Here is a 23423-nt window from a genome sequence, read left to right on the forward strand (position 1 = left end):
CATGGAGAAGGAGGTTACACAGAATAGAAGACCCAGATATGAATCCATGCAGCTACACCCTCCTGATTTTTAATGAAAGCAAACTATACTACAGGGCCATAGCAATAAAAACAGCATGGTACTGACACAAAAACAGATATGAAGACCAGTGAAACATAATAGAGGCCCTGGATATGAATCCACACATCTATGCCCACCTTATTTTTGACGAAGGCACCAAAAATATATAATGGAGAAAAGACAGCCTCTTCAACAAATGTTGCTGAGAAAACTGGATATCTGCCTGCAGAAAACTTAAACTAGATCCATGTCTTTCACTCTGCATGAGAATCAACTTAAAGTGGATACAGGACCTTAATATAAGACCTGAAACCTTGAAGCTAGTGCAGAAAAGAGCGAGAACACTCTGGAATTAATATAGGTAATGACTTCCTAATAGAATGCAAATGGCTCATTAACTAAGAGAAAAGATGGACAAATGAAACTACATGAAATTAAAAAGTTTCTACACAGCAAAAGAAATGGTCACCAAATTGAAGAGGCTGCGATAGAATGGATCAAAATCTTTGCCAGTTATACATCTGACAAGGGATTAAAAAGCAGAATATACCAGGAGCTCAGGAAACTAAGCTCCCAAAACATCAATGTCCCAATGGCAAATTAATTCAAAAGAGCTTTTCCAAAGGAAGGAGTAAGTCCAAAAACCACACAAGGAAATGCTCACCAACCCTGGCCATAAAGGAAATGCAATTCAAAACCACATTAAGATTCTACCTCACTCCTGTTAGAATGGCTACCATCAAGAACACTGATAACCAGAATATACAGGTAGCTCAAAAAACTAAACTCCCCCAAAATCAATGAGCTAATGAACCAATAAAGAAATGGGCATGTGAACTAAACAGAACTTTCTCAAAAGAAGAAATTCAAATGGCCAAAAAACACATGAAAAAATGCTCACCATCTCTAGCAATAAAGGAAATGCAAATTAAAAACACACTAAGATTCCACCTCACTCCTGTTAGAATAGCCATCATCAGCAACACCACCAACAACAGGTGTTGGTGAGAATGCGGGGAAAAAGGAACCCTCATACACTGTTGGTGGGAATGTAGACTAGTACAACCACTCTGGAAAAAAATTTGGAGGCTACTTAAAAAGCTAAACATTGATCTACCATTTGATCCAGTAATACCACTCTTGGGGATATACCCAAAAGACTGTGACACAGGTTACTCCAGAGGCACCTGCACACCCATGTTTATTGCGGCACTATTCACAATAGCCAAGTTATGGAAACAGCCAAGATGCCCCACCAACGACGAATGGATTAAGAAAATGTGGTATCTATACACAATGGAATTTTATGCAGCCATGAAGAAGAACGAAATGTTATCATTCGCTGGTAAATGGATGGAATTGGAGAACATCATTCTGAGTGAGGTTAGCCTGGCCCAAAAGACCAAAATCGTATGTTCTCCCTCATATGTGGACATTAGATCAAGGGCAAACACAACAAGGGGATTGGACTTTGAGCACATGATAAAAGCGAGAGCACAGAAGGGAGGGGTGAGGATAGGTAAGACACCTAAAAAAATTAGCTAGCATTTGTTGCCCTTAACGCAAAGAAACTAAAGCAGATACCATAAAAGCAACTGAGGCCAATAGGAAAAGGGGACCAGGAACTAGAGAAAAGGTTAGATCAAAAAGAATTAACCTAGAAGGTAACACCCACGCACAGGAAATCAATGTGAGTCAACTCCCTGTATAGCTATCCTTATCTCAACCAGCAAAAACCCTTGTTCCTTTCTATTATTGCTTATACTCTCTCTACAACAAAATTAGAGATAAGGGCAAAATAGTTGCTGCTGGGTATTGAGGGGGTGCGGGGGAGCGGGAGGGGCAGAGTGGGTGGTAAGAGAGGGGGTGGGGGCAGGGGGGAGAAATGACTCAAGCCTTGTATGCACATATGAATAATAAAATAATAAAAAAATAAAAAAATAAAAGAACACTGATAACCGAATATACAGGGAGCTCAAAAAACTAAACTCCCCCAAAATCAATGAACCAACAAAGAAATGGGCAACTGAACTAAACAGAACTTTTTCAAAAGAAGAAATTCAAATGGCCAAAAGACATGTGAAAAATGTTCACCATCTCTGGCCATAAAAGATATGCAAATCAAAACCACACTAAAATTCCACCTCACCCCTGTTAGAATAGCTATCATCCAAAATACCACCGACAACAAATGTTGGTGAGGATGTGGGGAAAAAGCAACCCTCATATACTTCTAATACACTGGGAATGCAAGTTAATACAACCACTCTGGAAAACAATATGGAGGCTTCTTCAAAAACTAAACGTAGATCTGTCATATGATCCAGCAATCCCACTCTTGGAGATATACCCAAAGAAATGTTACTCAGGTTACTCTAGAGGCACCTACACACCCATGTTTATTGCAGTGCTATTCACAATAGCCAAGTTATGGAAACAGCTAAGATGCCCCACAACTGACCAATGGATTAAGAAAATGTGATATTTATACACAATGGAATTTTACTCAGCCATGAAGAAGAATGAAATCTTACCATTCACAAGTAAATGCATGGAACTGGAGAACATCATCCTGAGCAAGGTTAGCCAGGATCAGAAGACAAAAAATTGTATGTTCTCTCATATGTGGACTTTAGATCTAGGGCAAAGGCAGTAATGTTGTTGGACCTGGGTCATATGCTAAGGAAAGAGCACATATGGGAGGAATAGGGATAGATAGGAAACCCAAAACTTGAAAATGTTTGATGTCCCCACTGCAGAGGTGCTTACTTTAAGGTTACTGCAGTAACCTTAAAGCGACAGAGGTCAATATGGGAAAGTGACCGGGAAGTAGTGAAGAGGTCAGGTAGAGATGAATCAATTCGGGTTGTAACACACATGTGCATGGAACCAATGCTAGGAATCTCTCTGTATAGTTATCCTTATCTCAAACTAACAAAAATGTTATGTCTTTCTTATTATTTCTTACGTCTACTCTTCAACAAAACTGGGGAAGAGGGCAGAACAAGTTCTGCCTGGAAGCAAGTGAGGGGGGTGGGGGGGAGAGGGAGAGGGAGGAGGTGGGGAGCAGTGGGGAGAAATGGCCTAAACAATGTATGAATAAAGAAAAAAAACACAAACAATAACAAATGCTGGCTAGGATGTAGGAAAAAGGAACCCTCATACACTGTTAGTGGGAATGTAAGTTAGTACAAAAACAATGGAAAACAGTATGGAGTCTCTTCAAAAAACTAAAAATAGCTCTGTCATATGATCCAGAGATTCCACTCCTAGGGATATACCTGAAGGAATGTAAGTCACATTACAACAAAGGCACCTGCACACCCATGTTCATTATAGCATTATTCACAGTAGCTAAGCTATGGAAAGAGCCAAGGTGACCCTCTACTAATGTATGAATTAAGAAAATGTGATATTTATATACAATGGAATTTTATTCAGCCATACAGAAGAATGAAATTTTGTCATTTGCAAGTAAATGGATGGAAATGGAAGGCATCATCTTAAGTGGAGTTAACCAGGTTCAGAAATGCAAAGCCACGTTTTCTCCTACATATAGAATACAGACCTAATACAAATACAAGAAATATTATGAAAAACAGGTCATGAGAGAGGGATGACAAAAGAAGGAAGTTAAAAAGGTAAATAAGGTTGCTGTACTTCATATATAAGAATGAATATAGAATTTTAAACCTGTTGAAATCACTATAAGGGGGACTAAGTAGGAAGGAGGAAAACAGAGGAGATGAACCAATTTGGGTTGTAATACATATAAACATGGAAATGTTACAAGGAAACTCCCAGTATAGCTGTCTTAAACAAATAAAAATGTCATTTTGATTTTCTACAAAACCAGAAAATAGGGCAGAACAAGTACTGCATAGGGGATTTGGTACCAGTGCGAGGGGTGAGGATGTGGGCAGAGGGTATAGGAGGGTGAATATGGTGCTAATATTATGTACACATGTATGTAAATGGAAAAATGAGATCTGTTGAAACTACTCCAAAAATGGAGGGAGGGGGATTAAAGGAGAATGATGGAGGGGGTAAATTCAGCAATGATACGTTGTAAGAACTTTTGTGAATGTAACAAGGTATCCCCAACACAATAATAATAACAAAGAAAAGGAACTTACATTTATTGAAGGCCTGCTGGTATTAGACAATATGTCAACACTTTTATGATGGTTAAACTTAACTCAGGTGCTCAGAAGAAATGGATAAAAAAGTAAGGAAAGTAAGTCAGGCACCAGTGGCTTATAACTGTGACCCTAGCTACTTGGGAGTCTCAGATTAGGAGGATCTATACAAAGAATTAATGAAACAAAAAGTTGGTTCTTTGAAAAAATAAACAAGATCGATAGACCCCTGGCAAACCTGACTAAAATGAGGAGAGAAAAAACCCAAATTAGTAGAATTAGGAATGCAAAAGGGGAGATAACAACAAACACCATGGAAGTCCAGGAAATCATCAGAGACTACTTTGAGAACCTATATTCAAATAAATTTGAAAATCTAAAAGAAATGGACAGATTTCTAGATACATATGATCATCCAAAACTGAACCAAGAGGAAATTAATCACCTGAATAGACCTATAACACAAAATGAAATTGAAGCAGCAATCAAGAGTCTCGCCAAAAAGAAAAGTCCAGGACCGGATGGATTCTCTGCTGAATTCTACCAGACCTTTAAAGAAGAACTGATACCAACCCTCCTTAAACTGTTCCATGAAATAGAAAGGGAAGGAAAACTGCCAAACACATTTTATGAAGCCAGTATTACACTTATCCCAAAACCAGGCAAAGACACCTCCAAAAAGGAGAACTATAGGCCAATCTCCTTAATGAACATTGATGCAAAAATCCTCAACAAAATAATGGCAAACCAAATTCAGCAACACATCAAAAAGATTATTCACCATGACCAAGTAGGCTTCATCCCAGGGATGCAGGGGTGGTTCAAAATATGAAAATCAATAAACATAATAAACCACATTAACAGAAGCAAAGACAAAAACCACTTGATCATCTCAATAGATGCAGAAAAAGCCTTTGATAAGATCCAACATCATTTCATGATAAAAGCTCTAAGAAAACTAGGAATAGAAGGAAAGTTCCTCAACATTATAAAAGCTATATATGACAAACCTACAGCCAGCATTATACTTAACGGAGAAAAACTGAAACCATTCCCTCTAAAATCAGGAACCAGACAAGGCTGCCCACTATCTCCACTCCTATTCAACATAGTACTGGAATTCCTAGCCAGAGCAATTAGGCAAGAAGAAGGAATAAAAGGAATACAAATAGGTAAAGAAACTGTCAAAATATCCCTCTTTGCAGATGACATGATCCTATACCTTAAAGACCCAAAAAACTCTACTCAGAAGCTTCTAGACATCATCAATAGCTATAGCAAGGTAGCAGGACATAAAATCAACATAGAAAAATCATTAGCATTTCTATACACTAACAATGAGCAAATGGAAAAAGAATGTATGAAAACAATTCCATTTACAATAGCCTCAAAAAAAAAATCAAATACCTAGGTGTAAACATAACAAAAGATGTGAAAGACCTCTACAAGGAAAACTATAAACTTCTGAAGAAAGAGATTGAGGAAGACTGTAGAAAGTGGAGAGATCTCCCATGCTCATGGATTGGTAGAATCAACATAGTAAAAATGTCGATACTCCCAAATGTAATCTACATGTTTAATGCAATTCCCATCAAAATTCCAATGACATTCATTAAAGAGATCGAAAAATCTACTGTTAAATTTATATGGAAACACAAGAGGCCACGAATAGCCAAGGCAATACTCAGTCAAAAGAACAATGCAGGAGGTATCACAATACCTGTCTTCAAACTATATTACAAAGCAATAACAATAAAAACAGCATGGTACTGGCACAAAAACAGACATGAAGACCAGTGGAACAGAATAGAAGACCCAGATATGAAGCCACAACTATAAGCAACTTATCTTTGACAAAGGAGTTAAAAATATATGATGGAGAAATAGCAGCCTCTTCAACAAAAACTGCTGAGAAAACTGGTTAGCAGTCTGCAAAAAACTGAAACCAGATCCATGTATATCACCCTATAACAAGATTAACTCAAAATGGATCAAGGATCTTAATATCAGACTCCAAACTCTTAAGTTGATACAGGAAAGAGTAGGAAATACTCTGGAGTTAGTAGGTATAGGTAAGAACTTTCTCAATGAAACCCCAGCAGCACAGCAACTAAGAGATAGCATAGATAAATGGGACCTAATAAAGCTAAAAAGCTTCTGTTCATCAAAAGAAATGGTCTCTAAACTGAAGAGAACACCCACAGAGTGGGAGAAAATATTTGCCAACTATACATCAGACAAAGGACTGATAACCAGAATATACAGGGAACTTAAAAAACTAAATTCTCCCAAAACTAATGAACCAATAAGGAAATGGGCAAGTGAACTAAACAGAACTTTCTCAAAAGAAGAAATTCAAATGGCCAGAAACACATGAAAAAATGCTCACCATCTCTAGCAATAAAGGAAATGCACATTAAAACCACGCTAAGATTCCACCTCACCCCTGTTAGAATAGCCATCATCAGCAACACCACCACCAACAGGTGTTGGCGAGGATGCGGGGAAAAAGGAACCATCTTACACTGTTGGTGGGAATGTAGACTAGTACAACCACTCTGGAAAAAAATTTGGAGGCTACTTAAAAAGCTAGACATCGATCTACCATTTGATCCAGTAATACCACTCTTGGGGATATACCCAAAAGACTGTGACACAGGTTACTCCAGAGGCACCTGCACACCCAGGTTTACTGCAGCACTATTCACAATAGCCAAGTTATGGAAACAGCCAAGATGCCCCACCAACGACGAATGGATTAAGAAAATGTGGTATCTATACACAATGGAATTTTATGCAGCCATGAAGAAGAACGAAATGTTATCATTCGCTGGTAAATGGATGGAATTGGAGAACATCATTCTGAGTGAGGTTAGCCTGGCCCAAAAGACCAAAAATCGTATGTTCTCCCTCATATGTGGACATTAGATCAAGGGCAAACACAACAAGGGGATTGGACTATGAGCACATGATAAAAGCGAGAGCACACAAGGAAGGGGTGAGGATAGGTAAGACACCTAAAAAACTAGTTAGCATTTGTTGCCCTTAACGCAGAGAAACTAAAGCAGATACCTTAAAAGCAACTGAGGCCAATAGGAAAAGGGGAACAGGTACTAGAGAAAAGGTTAGATCAAAAAGAATTAACCTAGAAGGTAACACCCACGCACAGGAAATCAATGTGAGTCAACTCCCTGTATAGGTATCCTTATCTCAACCAGCAAAAACCCTTGTTCCTTCCTATTATTGCTTATACTCTCTCTACAACAAAATTAGAAATAAGGGCAAAATAGTTTCTGCTGGGTATTGAGGGTGGGGGAGCGGGAGGGGGCGGAGTGGGTGGTAAGGGAGGGGGTGGGGGCAGGGGGGAGAAATGAACCAAGCCTTGTATGCACATATGAATAATAAAAGAAAAAGGAAAAAAAAATAATAATCTTAAACAGGGTTACAAAAGTCAAAAAAAAAAAAAAAAAACCTTTGGGGGACCCCATCTCAACCAATAGCTTGGTACGGTGGTATGCACCTGTCATCCCAGCTATGTGGGAAGCTGAGATTTGGAGGATCATAGTTACAGGCCAGACTAAGCAAAAAACTTTGAGAGACCCCATCTCAATGGATTAAAAGCTGGGTATGGTGGCGCATGCCTGTCATTCCAACTAAGGCAGGAAGCAAAAAATAGAAGGATTACTCTCCTGACTGCCTGGACAAAAAGCAGGACTCTATCTCAAAAATAACCACAGCAAAAAGGGCTTGAGGCATGGCTCAAGCAATACAGTGCCTACCTAGCAAGCGGAAAGCCTGAGTCCAAACCCTAGTATCACCAAAAAGGAAAAAAGAATAAAGAAAGTGTTGATTGTAAAGAAGAGATAACACATCCCAATGATACATAGATGGATGGACAGATAGACGACAGATGACATATAGATAGATAGGTGATAGAGATAGATAGATGATAGATAGATAGATAGATAGATAGATAGATAGATAGATAGATATAGATAGTTAAATAGGTGGCAAGAGCAGTTCAGGGCACAGGTAGATGCAACAGGGTACCACTGTTTAATGTCAATAGCTATCAAGATTATTCAGCTAACTCTTCCTCATCTCTTTCCACATTTGTTAAGTAAAATTCTCCAGTATAATTTTGTTTCCTTTATTGATCTTCCTGTAGAGTTAGAAAGTGACAACTAGCAGATATAAATATATCTGTTCCAAATGGCTGATGCATTTTTCATTGTGTATGAATAAATTAGTGTTCTATTTTAACATTAGTCTAATGCAAATTTAGTTAGTGTATTTCTTTTTAGATTTCTAGTGATGATTGGTCTCCTCATTTTCTGTTCTTTGATCATTGAAGTGCCAAGCACATGTTATGGGATCAAAATCCCAAGAGACAGTGACACAAGAAACCCAAGATACACATACTCTGTAATTAACTGCTAAAGGAAAATATTGATTTTTATTTATTTTATCTCTTATTGACACACAATAGTCATCACAGTCATGATTCTTATATAATGATTGGAGAGAGGTTGTTAGGCAATAAACTGAGAAAAAAAATGATACTTTGTTGCTGCCTCAAGTTTGATTCATTTTTCTGAATTTATTCAGTAGGCTGGTTGAAATGTAGGATCCCAGAGCCTAACACTTTCCAGATTTAAACCTATCATTTGTCAATGTAGTCAATCATGCTAAAGTAGATCAATTTGTGATGCTTTGACAAAACAGGCTTTGTAGTCCTTTGAAGATCAAAATTTGAACAGTGCTGACACAGCTAAGGTAATTTAACTTTTGTGTTGCTAGCTGGGTGTGGATGTGGTCTCCTTCTGGGATACCTATGCCATTTCTTTCTAAATTGTAGTCAAAGATGATTTCGTGTGAAATGATTTGTATCAGTGGCATAACGTAGATAAAACCTTTGCCAAGCTTGCACTTTGCACAATGTGGTGAACATTAATACTTCCTCTATTTTTATGGATGTCAAGGAGATGAGAATTCAGAAGTATATAATTTCTTTTTGCTAAGTCATCCACCAATCTTTATAACCAAGGTAATAAGACCTTTGTATTTTTATGTCATAAGTATATATGGAATATAAATCCTCTTATGCCCACTACGGCAGCCCAGTTTAGGTGCTGAATACCCTTTACTGGGACTATTAAAATAACTGTCACATATGGTCAAATAGTTTCCACATCTATCATCCACATAGTATTGGAAATTATCTATATAAAATGCAAAGTAAGCCAGTGCCATTATTGTTTAGTAATCCCACAACTGTTTCTTAATTCCCTATAGAATAACATCAAAGATTCACTCTGAGACCCTGGAAAAAGAACACTTACCTGCACTTTATAGTTTTGAGGGGGTAGAGTAAACCATGAACAGGCAAACTTGCCCCACACTACCATGTTCAGGTGCAGAATTCTGGGGATTCTGAGAATTCTATACTCAGATCTTATATCCTCTCAGTCATTATAAAGCTATACTTTCTTATATCAAGGTATATTTTTGCCAGCTCTATTTATTATTTATAAATATTTAGACATATGGGAGATGTATGATATGTGGTCATCAATTCCAACTCTTAGTCTGAGTCTAAAGATGTTAAGCTCATGTGACTTTCTATATGAGGTCCGTCATGGCCACAGTCCTACTGAATTCTTCAGCTCATCTATAGTTGCTAACCAGCCATGTTGTATGTGTGATGCAGTAATCTAAACTCTTCATACCTTGCTCGATACACCACGAGATATAACATCTTTGTGTTTTTGCTCACACTGCTGCCTCTAATTCAATGTTCTTCACAACTTTCCTGGCTGAGGCTGATTTATTAATCCCTAATACACATCTCATATGCTATCTCCTATATTTTTTTGATTTTGTATACATGATTTTCCTATAGTATACTGTGCAAACTTCACTCTTACCTCTACCTTATTGCAATGTAACTATTTTGTTTCTGTCTTATCTAAGAAAAATTATAAACGTCATTGACAAAGCTAGTCTAGAGCTTTAAGTACTCATTTCCTTTCTACAATCAGTGAACCCCAAATAATTATGACAGAGGCATTAGAAGGTGAAATGCCAAGAGAATGAAGCTTTATATAACATGTTCATGCCCTGAGTGATTTACTGTTCCAAAGAAAAGTACCAAAGATAAATCTAAAAACAAATAATCTTGTATCAAATTGTGAGATTAATAATTTTAAAATTATACTTAATTTATAAAACATCTGAGGAAACACTATAAGATTTTTAAATGCAATTATTCATCTAGTTTATGACGCTCTTTAGGAAAAAATGTACTCTTTTCATTGGACATCTTGTTTGAAAACTTAGAAAATAACTTATTTTTTAAGATACATAATTTATGTAATTTAGCTTTCCTCCAACCACAATTACTGATTGGACTGAACATGGGAACCCAAGTCAGCCCTAGTTCCTGACCTATTGTTATATAAGGGAAGCAAGATTTTAGTTTTCTCAGTTATCCCTGGAGTATCTTGTTTAGGAACAAACCAGAAGTTTCCAACACTGATTTTTCCGGCCTAGAACTCCTGGATTTGGATTGTGCTGAATCTCTACCCTTTACAGTTCTCCCATGAGGGCTGATATGCTAAAACCCAGTCAGCTTTCTCTTCCATTATAAACCTATGGTCTCTATCTCTACACCCTCTATAAATGAAAGCCTGCCACGGTAGGAAGAAACTGATGCAGCCAAGTTAGCCATGTGTCTTGCTGCAAAAACTGCCTGTCACCTGGATTTTTCCTTTGAGTAGCGTCTTCTCAAACGGGCAGAACTCTTTCCTCCATGTTAGAGTTTTCCAAGACCTTGGCAGTACTGTACTCTGTGTATTTTGATTATCAATGCTTTTCCAAGAGTCAGTCTGACAGTATTTGATCTTATGCATAACTCTTTAGTCTTCAATTTACCCAGTACCAGCTTTCTCACCCAACCCCAATAGCCTTTGGACCTGGCATTTTACCTTACCCTATTCATGAGGTTATGGTCTAATATTTATTTGTACAAAAAAAAAAAACCAGGGAGATTTGGAGAAATTATACTTCAATTTTGTGAGCTATTTTGATAATAGGAAAAGAAAGAACCAGTTCTTTGACTCTTTTAATGGAATATGGCCAAAGAGTTCCTCCTTCTTGAAAAGAATTACTATGAAAGTGAAAAAATCCTAAAGTGAGATTGGTTTATGGAGTTAACACTATTTACAGTTAGTGACCCAATTGAATGCTAAAACATTTTTATTTGTGGAATATATCTTACCTTAACTTCTACATGTGCCATCAGTACTGCAAAATTGGTTAGGTGGTTACAAGAGCAGGTAGTATGTGTCTTATTTGTTGTCAGGAGCCGACAGCCTTGTGTTGACCAATAACCTGTCATTGTGCGCTTGGAATAGCTCCAAAATGAACAGTTAGGGTTGAAATTTTCCTCGGACTGCTACAATGGGGAAAAAAATCAATAAAGGTAGTAACTATTTTATGATCACATAAATTAGTTAGGCATTTTCTTTACACATAACACAACCTTATACACTGTTCTACTTCTTGTGGCGGTGTCTACGAATGCTTCCATATTAAGTGCGTCTCATCAATCTAAGCAAAATTAAATGTATTATGTTTGCACTATCTGATTAGAAGTGAATTTACTGGGTTTTTAAAACTTAATTCATATTGAAGGAATGTAGTAGTAATTTCAGAACCACATCAGTGAACATCTCAAACTGCAGAAGTAAATTGTTGGAAAGAACTAACATCTGAAAGAATGGTCTTTAGAAATCTCTGTTAAGTTTACAACTGTAATCTTTGCATATATGCAAAACTGACTTCACACAGAGACATAATTACTTGTAATACCACATATGAAATCTTGTCCAGCTCCATTTAATTTATTGCTAGCTTTTTAAAAAAATTGTATTGTATATATTTAAAGTATATATATAGTGTTTGGGATACATATAGATAGTAAATATGTTACCATGTGGAGAAAATTAACCAGTCATCTCATGTAGTTACCCATTTTGTTTCTTTTTGGCAAGAGCAACTCTATTTATTTCTGAAAAAAAAAATCACTACTATATTTTGTGGATAATGATTTGCTATATGTCAAATAATAGAAATAATATTTAAAGAAAACTAATATATTTAATATTCATGTTATAATGATATGAATAATGTGGACAATTAAAATTACTGTGTCATTATCTTACCTTGATATGTTTAACAGTAAACACCACAGGATCAGCCAAATAAACCTTATTACTGAACTCTTTGTTTATTGCTGCCGTAATAATAGGGGAATTGACGATAACAGAATGATTTGTGGACATTGCTTCTGTTCCCAACTTCATACTGGCGTTCTCCGTGGACAAATAAGGACCCAGGTTGTTATATAAGACAAAGGCTACTCTTATTTCTCCTAAAATAAATGCAAATGTGAAATAAATTGGAAAGAAATTCTGATTAATTTGTACATTCTACTTAAATTAGTAGTTCTAATTAGGTGGTAATCAAATCTGTAAAATATGCTTTCATACATGCACAAAAATCAAGCATTTCTTTGCTTGGCACCACAGTGCCAGGTCATTGGCAAAGAAAGAAAACTCAAACTGATGCTATAACTGCACATCAGTATTTTAAAAAACGGACCTCATTCCATACTCAAAACTGAATTTGAGATGTATTATAGAACTAAACATAAAATCCAGAACCATAAAGGTTCCAGAATGAAATATAGGATAATATCTTTGTACACTGAGAAAGGGAAAGAGGGCTTAAATAGGACCCCAAAAAACACTAACCATAATGGTAAAGTGAACTTTTTAAAAATTGAAATGTCAAATCTAACCATAAATTTCATTAAGCTAGGGGTGTGCTTCATTTGTAGAGCACTCCCTAGCATGCACAAGGCCCTGGGTTTAATTCCCAACACCAAAAAAAACCAAACCAAACCAAAAAAAACCACCAAGAAAAACGGCAACAAAAAACACCCAAATAAACAAAACAAACTTAAAGAAAGGCAAGGTAGGTGATACTTGAAATTCTAGCACTAGAGGGATTAAGGCAGGATGATAGTTTGAGGCCAGCCAGGGCTACATAATGAGTTTGAGGCCAGCCTGAGCTATACATAGAAACCCTGTCTCAAAAAAACCAAAAATCAACAAGAAAATAAATAAGCAAATCATAAACTTGGAAAAAGTAATAAGACTACTGAATATATAAAGCATTTATGCTAATCAATAATAAAACAATAATCAATAATAAAGTAATAGATAACACTTAAAATGGAAAAGGCATACAAACATGCTTTAGAAAAAAAGACAAATGAAAAGTCAGGGATGTATAAAACATGATCAACATATTAGTAATTAGGGAACTAAACATTAAAATAGCATTTCATATTTACTAGGATCTCTAAAAAAGAATGACCACAATGTGAATGAGAATTTTGGAACAATTGGAACTTTTGTATACTGCTAAGTAGGCATGTGAAATAGTTCAACTATTTGGAAAGATATTTGGCAATTTCTTTCAAAGTTAAACACATATTGACATCAATCCTTTCTACATGAGTAAAAACATATAACCACAAAAAACTTGTATAAGAGTATTTATAAAATCCTTGTTCATAATAGCCTCAAACTGGAAACAGATTTAATACAGGAACAAAAAAATGAAAACATATTAATGTTATAGAATACTATTTACTGCATCAATAAAGATCAAAGTATTAGTAGATGGTACATCTCAAAAATATTTTGCTGAGTTACAGATTCCAGGCAGAAAAAGTTATATATTATATGATTCCAGATATCTGAAGTCTAAGAACATGGAAATTTTATCTATAGAAATATTATTGAGGGCCAGCACTGTGGCTCGTGCCTGTAATCTCATCTACACAAGAGGTAAAGGTAGTAATATGCAGTCCAAGGCCCACCCTGGGTAAAAACCAAGACCTTATCTGAAAGATAAGAGTCAGAAAGACTGAAGGCATTTTCTCAAGTGGTAGACAGCTTGCCTAGAAAGTACAAGATCCCAAGTTCAAACCCCAGTACCACCAAACACACACACACACACACACACACACAAAAGCAGAAACAACAACCACAAAAGAAAGAAAATAATGATAAGGGGAAAGTCTAACTAGTTGGAGAGAAGGGGTAAAAATTATGGGAAGAGACACAAGAGAAATTCCTGGGTAATAGGATAGATTTATTTTCTGTTTTATGTGATATTATTGAAGATTGTATGACCATCAAATTCCTTAAGCTAAACACTACATGTGTATATGTTTGTTTTATATCAATTATATCTTAATTGCAGTTTAAAAGAGAAATAAGGATACCCAATTTTTACCTACCTCAAAACTCAATTATCACGTTCTTTTAAGGTCACTATTACCACAGCCACTAACTCCTTTCCCCTTATTTTTCCTTTATAACAATTGTAATCTTAATTGTATGTAATCCTTTTAAAAGCTAACCTTCTTTTATCATGTTCTAATTGTGTCATTTCTTTTCTTACAAAAAATCAAGCCTTATGTCTTTTCCTACACAAAGCTTTATTAGTTCACCCAGAGACAGGTACGACCCTAACTACTGTAATTATGAAGATGAGACAGTCACTGCCCTTTCTTTGAAACATGGAATCCAGTATACAAAGAAGACTGAGTCAAGTGAGAAGACAGACAAAATAGAAACTTAATATATATATTTGAAGAGGGATGACTGTCCAACATCTAAACTGTGTTCCCATGGTTGGGAATCCCCTGCTCTCAGGGATTCATACACACAAAATGCACAAGTGTTTTTTCCAGGTACCCCTGCTAGATGCAGAGCCTCAGACTTAAGGAGCTAGTGACACAAGGAAGTCAGAGGTCCTGTAGCAATAGCAAAAGCAGCATACAGAGACACTTGACCACAGTGACATCTCATGGCAGATTTTATACGATGTTGCAGGTTGCTGTCAGCCTTCCTGTTCTAATGTTTTCTCGGCCTAATATATCATGACATCCATTTTCTTTTCAATTATCCAGTGAAGAGATTAAGATGACATAAAGAAAGAAGACATTCTTTTCTCATCCATAGTTGTTATCACAGCACTGAGCAAATAACAGTACTTCACTACATACTCCCTGCTTCATCAGAGTTCATTTAATTTATCTCTCCAGATTTGGTACAAAAATGCTGAATTTTGGAAGGCTAAATTTAACAATATTCATGCATTTTTCTTGTTGATATTAACAATTTTATTTTAATTGGCTCATAATCGGCTAATAATTCATACCAGTTTCCACTTGTGGGTTTGTGTCATGCTGCCACCCCACCTTCTTTTATCAGTGCATTTAGTCATATATAATTGTTCCAGATTCTTCACTCCAAAATTAATGATATAATGTGATTTAAGAAGAAAACACTATATATTAATGTTGGTAAACAAATAAATGAGCACATAATTTTCTATAACTAATATAGACATATTTCAATACTTAATAGCTTTGCATCTGAAAGTTCATACATTTATTCAATAGAACCTTGTGCATACATTGCCATAAAGCACTATGATCATATTAGTGAATACATTAGACAAAGCTCCTGCTTTCGTGGGACTTACTGCCTGGAAAGACAGTCAGAGAATAAATAATAAACAGGCAGTTTATAAACAGTAATGCCACAATTTCTTACAATGGCAAGTGAATAAGTACTATGAAGAAGCACTGGCATAAAAATGGCTAATGGGAAAAGAGTGATTGGGAAGGAATGATTGTTTTAGACATTATGGGGAAGTTTCTTCTTAAAGAGGTTAAGATTTATTTTACGAAGAGAATGATACAGGCTGCCATGCAATGAAATATAAGAATCACATTCCAAGAAGAAAAGAAAGAAAACACAAAAAGTCCAGTTGTAGAAAAACACATGGTGTTTCTGAGGAACAGAATTAAGACTAGTTGGCTTGAATCCCAGAAAATATGCAAATGACAGCTGTGAGGTGAGGCAAAAGAGACAGGAAGGAAGTGGACCAAGTAGTAAGAGGTGGGCATAGTCAAGTCATGCGATTTCATTCTGAGTGCTATTACAGGCGACCTAGTCAGACTTCTGTTTTCAGGAAGGACCATTTTTCAACAGAAAATACTGTTAGCCAGCAGGAGCAGAGGCAGAGAAACCAGTAAAGAAGTGAACACAGGCCTAAGAAATTGTATTGCTGCTTCAAAACTTCCTTCAGTTCAGTTAAAAGCATAATGATTACTTAACACTTATAAAGCATTTTATTTTAGTGACAGCAAAAATAATTTGATTTTCTTGATACTGTTTAACAGGATCTTCTTTATTCAAAACTACTCATTCTGCAACATGAAGCAACAGCTTTAAGTTACTTGCTATGACCTGAAGTCATCTTCGTATCATCTCCCAGGTTCAAAGATCTTGCTGCTTTGGCAAAAAAATATGGTTTAAAATTTTAAGATTTGTGAAGCTTGAGACGTACTTTCACTATGAGATTACTTATTTATTGAATTCTAATTTTTTTCAGTGAATTCAATCTAGCAGTAAGCTAAGTTGACCTATGTACACCAGTTCCATTTTTTAAAATCATCTACTTATATTTAACTTTTTTAGATGCTTTGTGAAAGAAAAGTCAAAACATCCTTTCAAAATGATATTGAATAAAGAGAAAAACCATGTAGTTTTAAAAAATGACAAGTAAAATTTCCAGTGAAAACTTGGCAAGATAAATCTGTGAAGTCAGTGAGAGTTACTTCTTTTCTTGAGGAAAAAAAGTAAGAATATTTGGTTTTGGTGTTGTTAATTTCCCTCATATTCAAGTTTCTGACAACTGAAAAGTAACAGAACAATTTCCAAATCTGACAGAAAATTTTGTAGAATGAATACCATTGTAATGTTATTGGTACAGGAGATCCGAGGAGGAAGAAATGGAGGAGAAAGAGAACGGTAAAGGGAGAGCTCTTAGATGGTGGATCTAAAATTCCAAACCAAGAAACAATGAACTGACACAAGTTCAATACTCAAGCATAAAAAATAATGCTCTAATTTACCATTTCTGCCATTTTGCTTCAAAGTATTTGCAGAAAGCTGGATAGTGCTTCCATGGCCCATATTTTCTGGAAATTTCAGGTCTTCTAAGTTTCCTTCTGTGCTGAGCCTTGCAACTTCTAGTTCTGTGAGAAACAGAGACAGCAATGCACATTGAGACACATGTCAGAATTAGTGTAGAACGATGTCCAATATCACCGAAATATTTCTCAAAACACTAGCATTTAATTTTTTTTAAATAAAGCACATTAGGCTGGGGATGTGGTTCAGTGGAAGAGCCTGTGCCTGTCATGTGCAAGGCCTTGGGATAAATCCTTAGCACCAGAAAAATAAATAAATAAATAAATAAATAAATAAATAAATCATAAATAAAATTTAAAGGTAAAACAAACGAAAGCTTGCAAAATTATGTATGCAATACAAATATATCAATTATAAAACCTAAAGTATAAAATTCAAGGCCAAATCCTTATATTTTGTCATTAACTTGAAGTTGATTTTCAAAGTATTTTATGAATTAAATCTAAATCCTTTTATAATCTGGAGCTGTACTATCATATCAATATCAATCTATCTTTAAATCTAATAAATTTGAAACAGCTTTTCGTCAAATCTCCTGAAATGAACTCATTATTTATACCCTCATCCACAATAAAAACATGTACACTCTTTATAAGCCAAATAATGCAATTTTCCAACATTATTTTATCATCTTGACTCAAATGACTTATTTATTATAGCGTATAATTCAAACATACTGAAAAGACAAACAAGGCCTGTATTAAGAGGACAAAATATCAAGTAGTACAAAATATAAATAAATAAAGGCATACATAAAATTTTAAAAATAGACAGACCTCATGTGTAAGTGGTCTCGGGGTAATATACTCCATTTTGGAATGTCCCAACGAGTTTAATGTACATGATTTTTGATCTTGTTAAGCTAAAAGGTGATGGTCTGCTAATTTTAGAAAGATAATAACTCATCTCTATTGAAAAAAAGCACCATTTATATCTGAGGCACCAGATATACATTTTTCTTTTCCTTTTTCTGCTCTGCAAGGTCTCCGGACACTTACGAATATTGTCTGTGTTCTCCCTGACAATGTCAGTCTTCAAAAGGTTATCGGCCAGCACAAAAGCACTCTCTTCCACGGTGTCGAGCAACATGGTGGCTGCACGAAGTTGATCACTTGTAGTCAGGTCTTTCCAAGCATTCAAAGCTTGTGGCTGAAGGAGGTTGTTAACTGTCTCCACCATTGCCTATGAGAGGACAAACAGAATGCAGATCTCTAGTGAACCCAAATAGCTGTCATAAATTCAGCTGCACATGTCGCCCAGCAAGCAAGGATCAGCAGTGTGCTGATTGTCCTAGCCTCCCCTGTGACATGCTGCACCAGAAGCATTCATTATTTGTTCAGTAACAACCACAGCTAAGACTTTGCAAGGCAAGAGAAAAACCTGTTTCTCTGTTTTGTTTTGTTTGAAGTACAACAAATACAGCCATGCTCGCTTCTTAGAATCAATAGTACAGGCTTAAATAAGACTCTGATCACATAATTAAGATATATAGCTGGGGAACTATTGTTACATTATTTAAACCAACAGTTTTCCACATCACCCACAGAAAGTATGCATCACCATAAAACTGGACACTGACCACAGCAGAGATTAAAAGAATGATTGTAGACAGGGCAATACAAGAATTTGTTACCTCTAGGTCAAGGACTCAGTGAGAAAACACATTTTTTTTTTCCTATTTCTTCTTCTTTTTTTCTTTTCTAGCCAACTAGTAAAATGTTTAAATGGGGAAAGTATGAAAGCATACATCCTCCCAAGGGCTGGGATGCGCTCTATGTGGACAGAAATCTTCTTCATACTGTTTACTATTAGGGAAGGGAATGAACAGCTGGACTTCAGTACCCATGGACTTCAGGTGCTTTTTTCTTTAAAAATCAGCAGTAGATATGTCCACACATAGAGACAAACCACCAGATTTCTCATCACTTCATCCAAAAGAATAATCTCTGGAGCTACAACTTATATATTTGCTGTGATTTCCTTTAGTTGTAGGTGACAAAGAAAACCAGTCCTCCCAATAAGGTCTTGGGTTTCATTCAAACACAGAAAATGGCAAAATAGAAAAATACCTGTGGTTTGAAAGTAATCATCCCTGAACCCATTATGGCCAACACAGACACAGCTCCTAGGCAGCATGCACGCGCGTAAAGCAGGACTCACATTATTGACACATTAGCAGAGGGATGGGGTGAGATGGGAAACACATCTTCAACACTGCAGTGTTTTCTTCTGACTGGTGTTTTCATAGCAACCAACTAACAACTGTTAAAAATTCAGCTTCATAATGAAACACCTTGGCTGCCAATTAACACCAGCTTCAAAAACTAATTTGCTTTTTGATAAAAGTTGTTTTTCTTGATATTATCCCAGCTATTTCAAGTTCTAGCCAAAAATCAACATCACTGGACTATTAAGTAAAATACTCCTACTCACAACTTGTATACTTTGCATCACTGAAACACACACATGCACACACACACACACACACACACACACACCCCAAGTGAATAGTATGCCATGGATTTAAAAGCTGGATACCTTTATAGTGTGCATAGCTCCATTACATGTTCTGGGTATAAAGCATGACCTAGTCGCCATACAAAAGTATTTTCCAATCACAACAAAATTAACTGCTTTCCAGGAAGTTCTCTATAGGGGTAATGCCAACAAGATATGCCAAAAAAAAAAAACAGAGAGAGAGAGAGAGATTCCAGATAGGAAACAATCAAAAAGCTTAGATATGTTCTGCAGCCAAACTGAAGATATAGACATTTGAGCACAAAGAAGTATTTTTTCTGGGGTTGGATGATCCTTCAAATGTATTAGAAATGCTCTAGAAATCCCACAGGCAACTGAAATTATGCCTCTTCTTTGAAGCTGAGCAGCCGTTTTAGCTGCTAATGGTCTTAATAATTACTAAATAATATTGCATTGATAATTTAAATCCTACCTCAGGGAACATTTATTGAAGATAATACAGTATTTCTGTTCTGTTCTTTGTTGTTTTTATTTATTTAATTTAAAAATTGCAAAACGAGAGAAATAGAAAACTAAACAATATGCTCAACTCCAACATGTTCTCCAACAATGTTCTAAATAATTTGTTCCAAGACTAAATGATGAGGCAAAGAGTGTCTAGTGTGGAGATTGAATCAGTAATCAAAACCTCACAACAAAAAAAAGCCCAAGTCCAGATGGTTTCACTGGTAAATTCCATCAAACATTTAAAGAATTAACATCAATTCTTTTCAAAGTCTTTCAAAAATTGAAGAGGAAAGAATACTTCCAAACACATTTTATGAGGCCAGCATTACTACTGATACAAAAGCTAGACAAAGACACCACAAGGAAAGAGAATTACAGGCCATATTCCTGATGATTAGAGATGCATAGTTCCTCAACAAAGTACTAGCAAACCAACAGCACATTAAAGGACCATCCATAATGACGAAGCATGATTTATTCCTGAGATGTAAGGACAGTTCAGCCTATAAAAATCAATTAGAGTGATGCAGTCCCTGAACAGAAGAAAGGACAGCAGACACATGATTGGCTCAATGTATACAGGAAAAAAAATTGACAAAATTCAGTACTTTTTCATGATAAAAGCTGTCAACAAATTAAGAAGAGAAGGAAATTACCTCAACATAATAAAGGCCATCATATTCAGCGCTGAAAATCTGAAAGCTTTTCCTTTAAGATCTACAAGGCAAGGATGCCCACTTCTGCCATCCTATTCAACACAGTAGTTTACGTACTAGCAGTGAAATTAGGCCAACAAAAAAAGCAAAACACATCCAAACTGGAAATGAAGAGATAAAACTGCCCTATTTGCAGATGATGAGATCCATACATAGAAAATCCAAAAGACTTCATAAAAAACCATCACCACCACCAACAACCTGTTAAGAACTGATAAACTCAGGAAATTGATTAATACAGAATGTTAGCCTGCTTTCTCTAAAAAAACTGCCTTTCAATTTATACTAATGAATCAAAGGCACCTCTTATTAATTTATATTAGCTTTGCAGCCAAAAAGATAAAGGTCCAATATTTTTGTAATTGAAATTACTAAATATATTTTCAACAATTATATCCTCCCAGATAAGGCACCATCTTTATAGAAGCTTTCCATCTGCATTTCTATTAAAAGCTTAACTCGGCTGGTGGAGCGGTTGAAGTGGTAGAGCATCTGCCTATCTGACTTCAAGCTTAAGTGCTGCTAAAAGCTTAACTAATTTCCAACTTTTTTATAGAACAAATAAACTAAACCATGATCCTAAAAATCTAGGGTTGATGAGTTATGACACAATAGTAAGACTCAGCTAGTCTGCTAAAAAAACACCTGCTCATGAATGCATAAGTATAATTCAAAGAATTGTTAACATAAGAATTGAGAGACAGACAGCCTTTTTAGTGCTAAAATAAGAGTGTGGGATTTGGAACCACATGTACTAAATTTGTACCAGAACTCTGCCTCTTACTAGTTGTGTGACATTGGGCAAATTACTTAACTTCTCTGTACCTCACATGTAAATTAGGGATGATATTGTAACCAACTCAAAAGGTTGCCTGAGATGCTGGAGACATAGCACAGTGCTAGAGTGCTTGCCTTGCATGTGCCTTAGTTGATCCCCAGAACCAAATAACAAAACGGAAACTCTTAAAAGGCTGTCTGGCACATACAACTGCTGAAGATGGAATGTTATTTTGACTTTCATTTAATATCATAGTTCATTGTGTCTTCACTCAACAAACACAAATCCCATCTGATAGTCAGTAACTGGACACACCATACAGAAATCTGGAAGGAATAACTCTTTCTTAATGTTATCTTCATAATTTGACCTGTTACATGACTTAACTGCCAAAGACTATACTCCCTGGAGCTTTGAGGAAGAAGTGAGCCTGTCTTGAACAAACTTTGAGACATAAGAGAGTAAAGGTTTGAACAAAATGACCCCTTTTCAACTAGTGAGACATTAGGTCTATCTTAGTAGTTGTCTAATTAATATCAATTATTTAAGCTTTCCAAAGGTTACTGACATGTCCCTATTGTCAGGTAAGTGAAAGTCAATATTGTCACACTCCTCAGTGATAAAGAATACCTATATTTAATTTTCCTTTTATATTTATGGATTTGTTATTTTACCATAAAGATGACAAATCTTTATGGTAAAGATCTGGTTACAATTTTTCTGCCTTTAAAATGAGGTTGATTTTCATTTTATTTGGCTACACAGAAATGAGCCAACAGATACTTCAAACCCAAGTTGAATGATAAATGTATAATGAATTTAATAAAATTTAGAGGAGATATTTAAAGCCAAGCAGTTCTCACTGATTTATCTTTTCTGCCTTAAATTTTTTCCTGACTTGAAATGTTTATTCTAAGTTGAAGAGAAAAAAGTTGGTCCTGAACTTACCTTATAGAACTTTGTATTTTCATCATGATGGCTCAGTTCAGGAGGGAAAAATTCACCTGATGGTTTTGACATGAACAGACTAAAATAATCTAAAATTCTGGGAATTAATATAATCAACACTGTTTTTGAATTAGTGATTCATTTCTTTATCTTTTTACAAGCACTCAATAAGCATTAAATTAGAGATGGGCACTAGAAACTTGCATTACACCTCTGTCACTAAATTTCAGTGTGCTCTAGAACAAACTATGTTTTCTAGCTGATCAAAACAATGTGAACTACTCAGGAAAATAAGTCTCCCCATGTTTCAGCTTGAGAGAAGATAATGGTGCCTCTTTCCTCTTCTCATCACAGAGTTTACTGACTAGACTCTAAGTACATTCAACTTTGTTCTAATAAAGCAAGTATAAGGCAGAAAGATTCAAACATCATTTAGAGTCACATAAGGATTATGGACATCCTATGTCTCTCTGGACATATATGAACATTACAAAACATTATTGGAATGCATCATTAAATTCAGACCTTAGACAAATGTATTTGATTAGTTTTACTCATATAACATATAATTGTGGTATATTTGTTAAGGGTACTTTGTAGAAATATCCACGTTTTAAAAGGTAGAATTTAATTATTTGTTATAACTACTGTG

The 23423-nt window shown here is 35.7% G+C and overlaps 1 protein-coding gene across 44 annotated transcripts in view; it reads right to left on the reverse strand.

Annotated features, from left to right (window-relative positions):
* The window catches only part of Adgrl3 (adhesion G protein-coupled receptor L3), a 1316738-nt gene that overhangs the window by 662889 nt on the left and 630426 nt on the right, over window positions 1-23423 (reverse strand). For all 44 annotated transcript variants that reach the window (XM_074042162.1, XM_074042151.1, XM_074042155.1 and 41 more), the window contains 4 exons: window positions 18343-18526; window positions 17266-17388; window positions 12425-12633; window positions 11479-11655 (listed from right to left, as the gene is read on the reverse strand). In XM_074042162.1, coding sequence (XP_073898263.1) covers window positions 11479-11655; window positions 12425-12633; window positions 17266-17388; window positions 18343-18526 — 693 coding nt within the window. The remainder of the gene's footprint in view (window positions 1-11478; window positions 11656-12424; window positions 12634-17265; window positions 17389-18342; window positions 18527-23423) is intronic.

Source organism: Castor canadensis, chromosome 9 (genome assembly GCF_047511655.1).
Source record: "Castor canadensis chromosome 9, mCasCan1.hap1v2, whole genome shotgun sequence".
Taxonomy (NCBI): domain Eukaryota; kingdom Metazoa; phylum Chordata; class Mammalia; order Rodentia; family Castoridae; genus Castor; species Castor canadensis.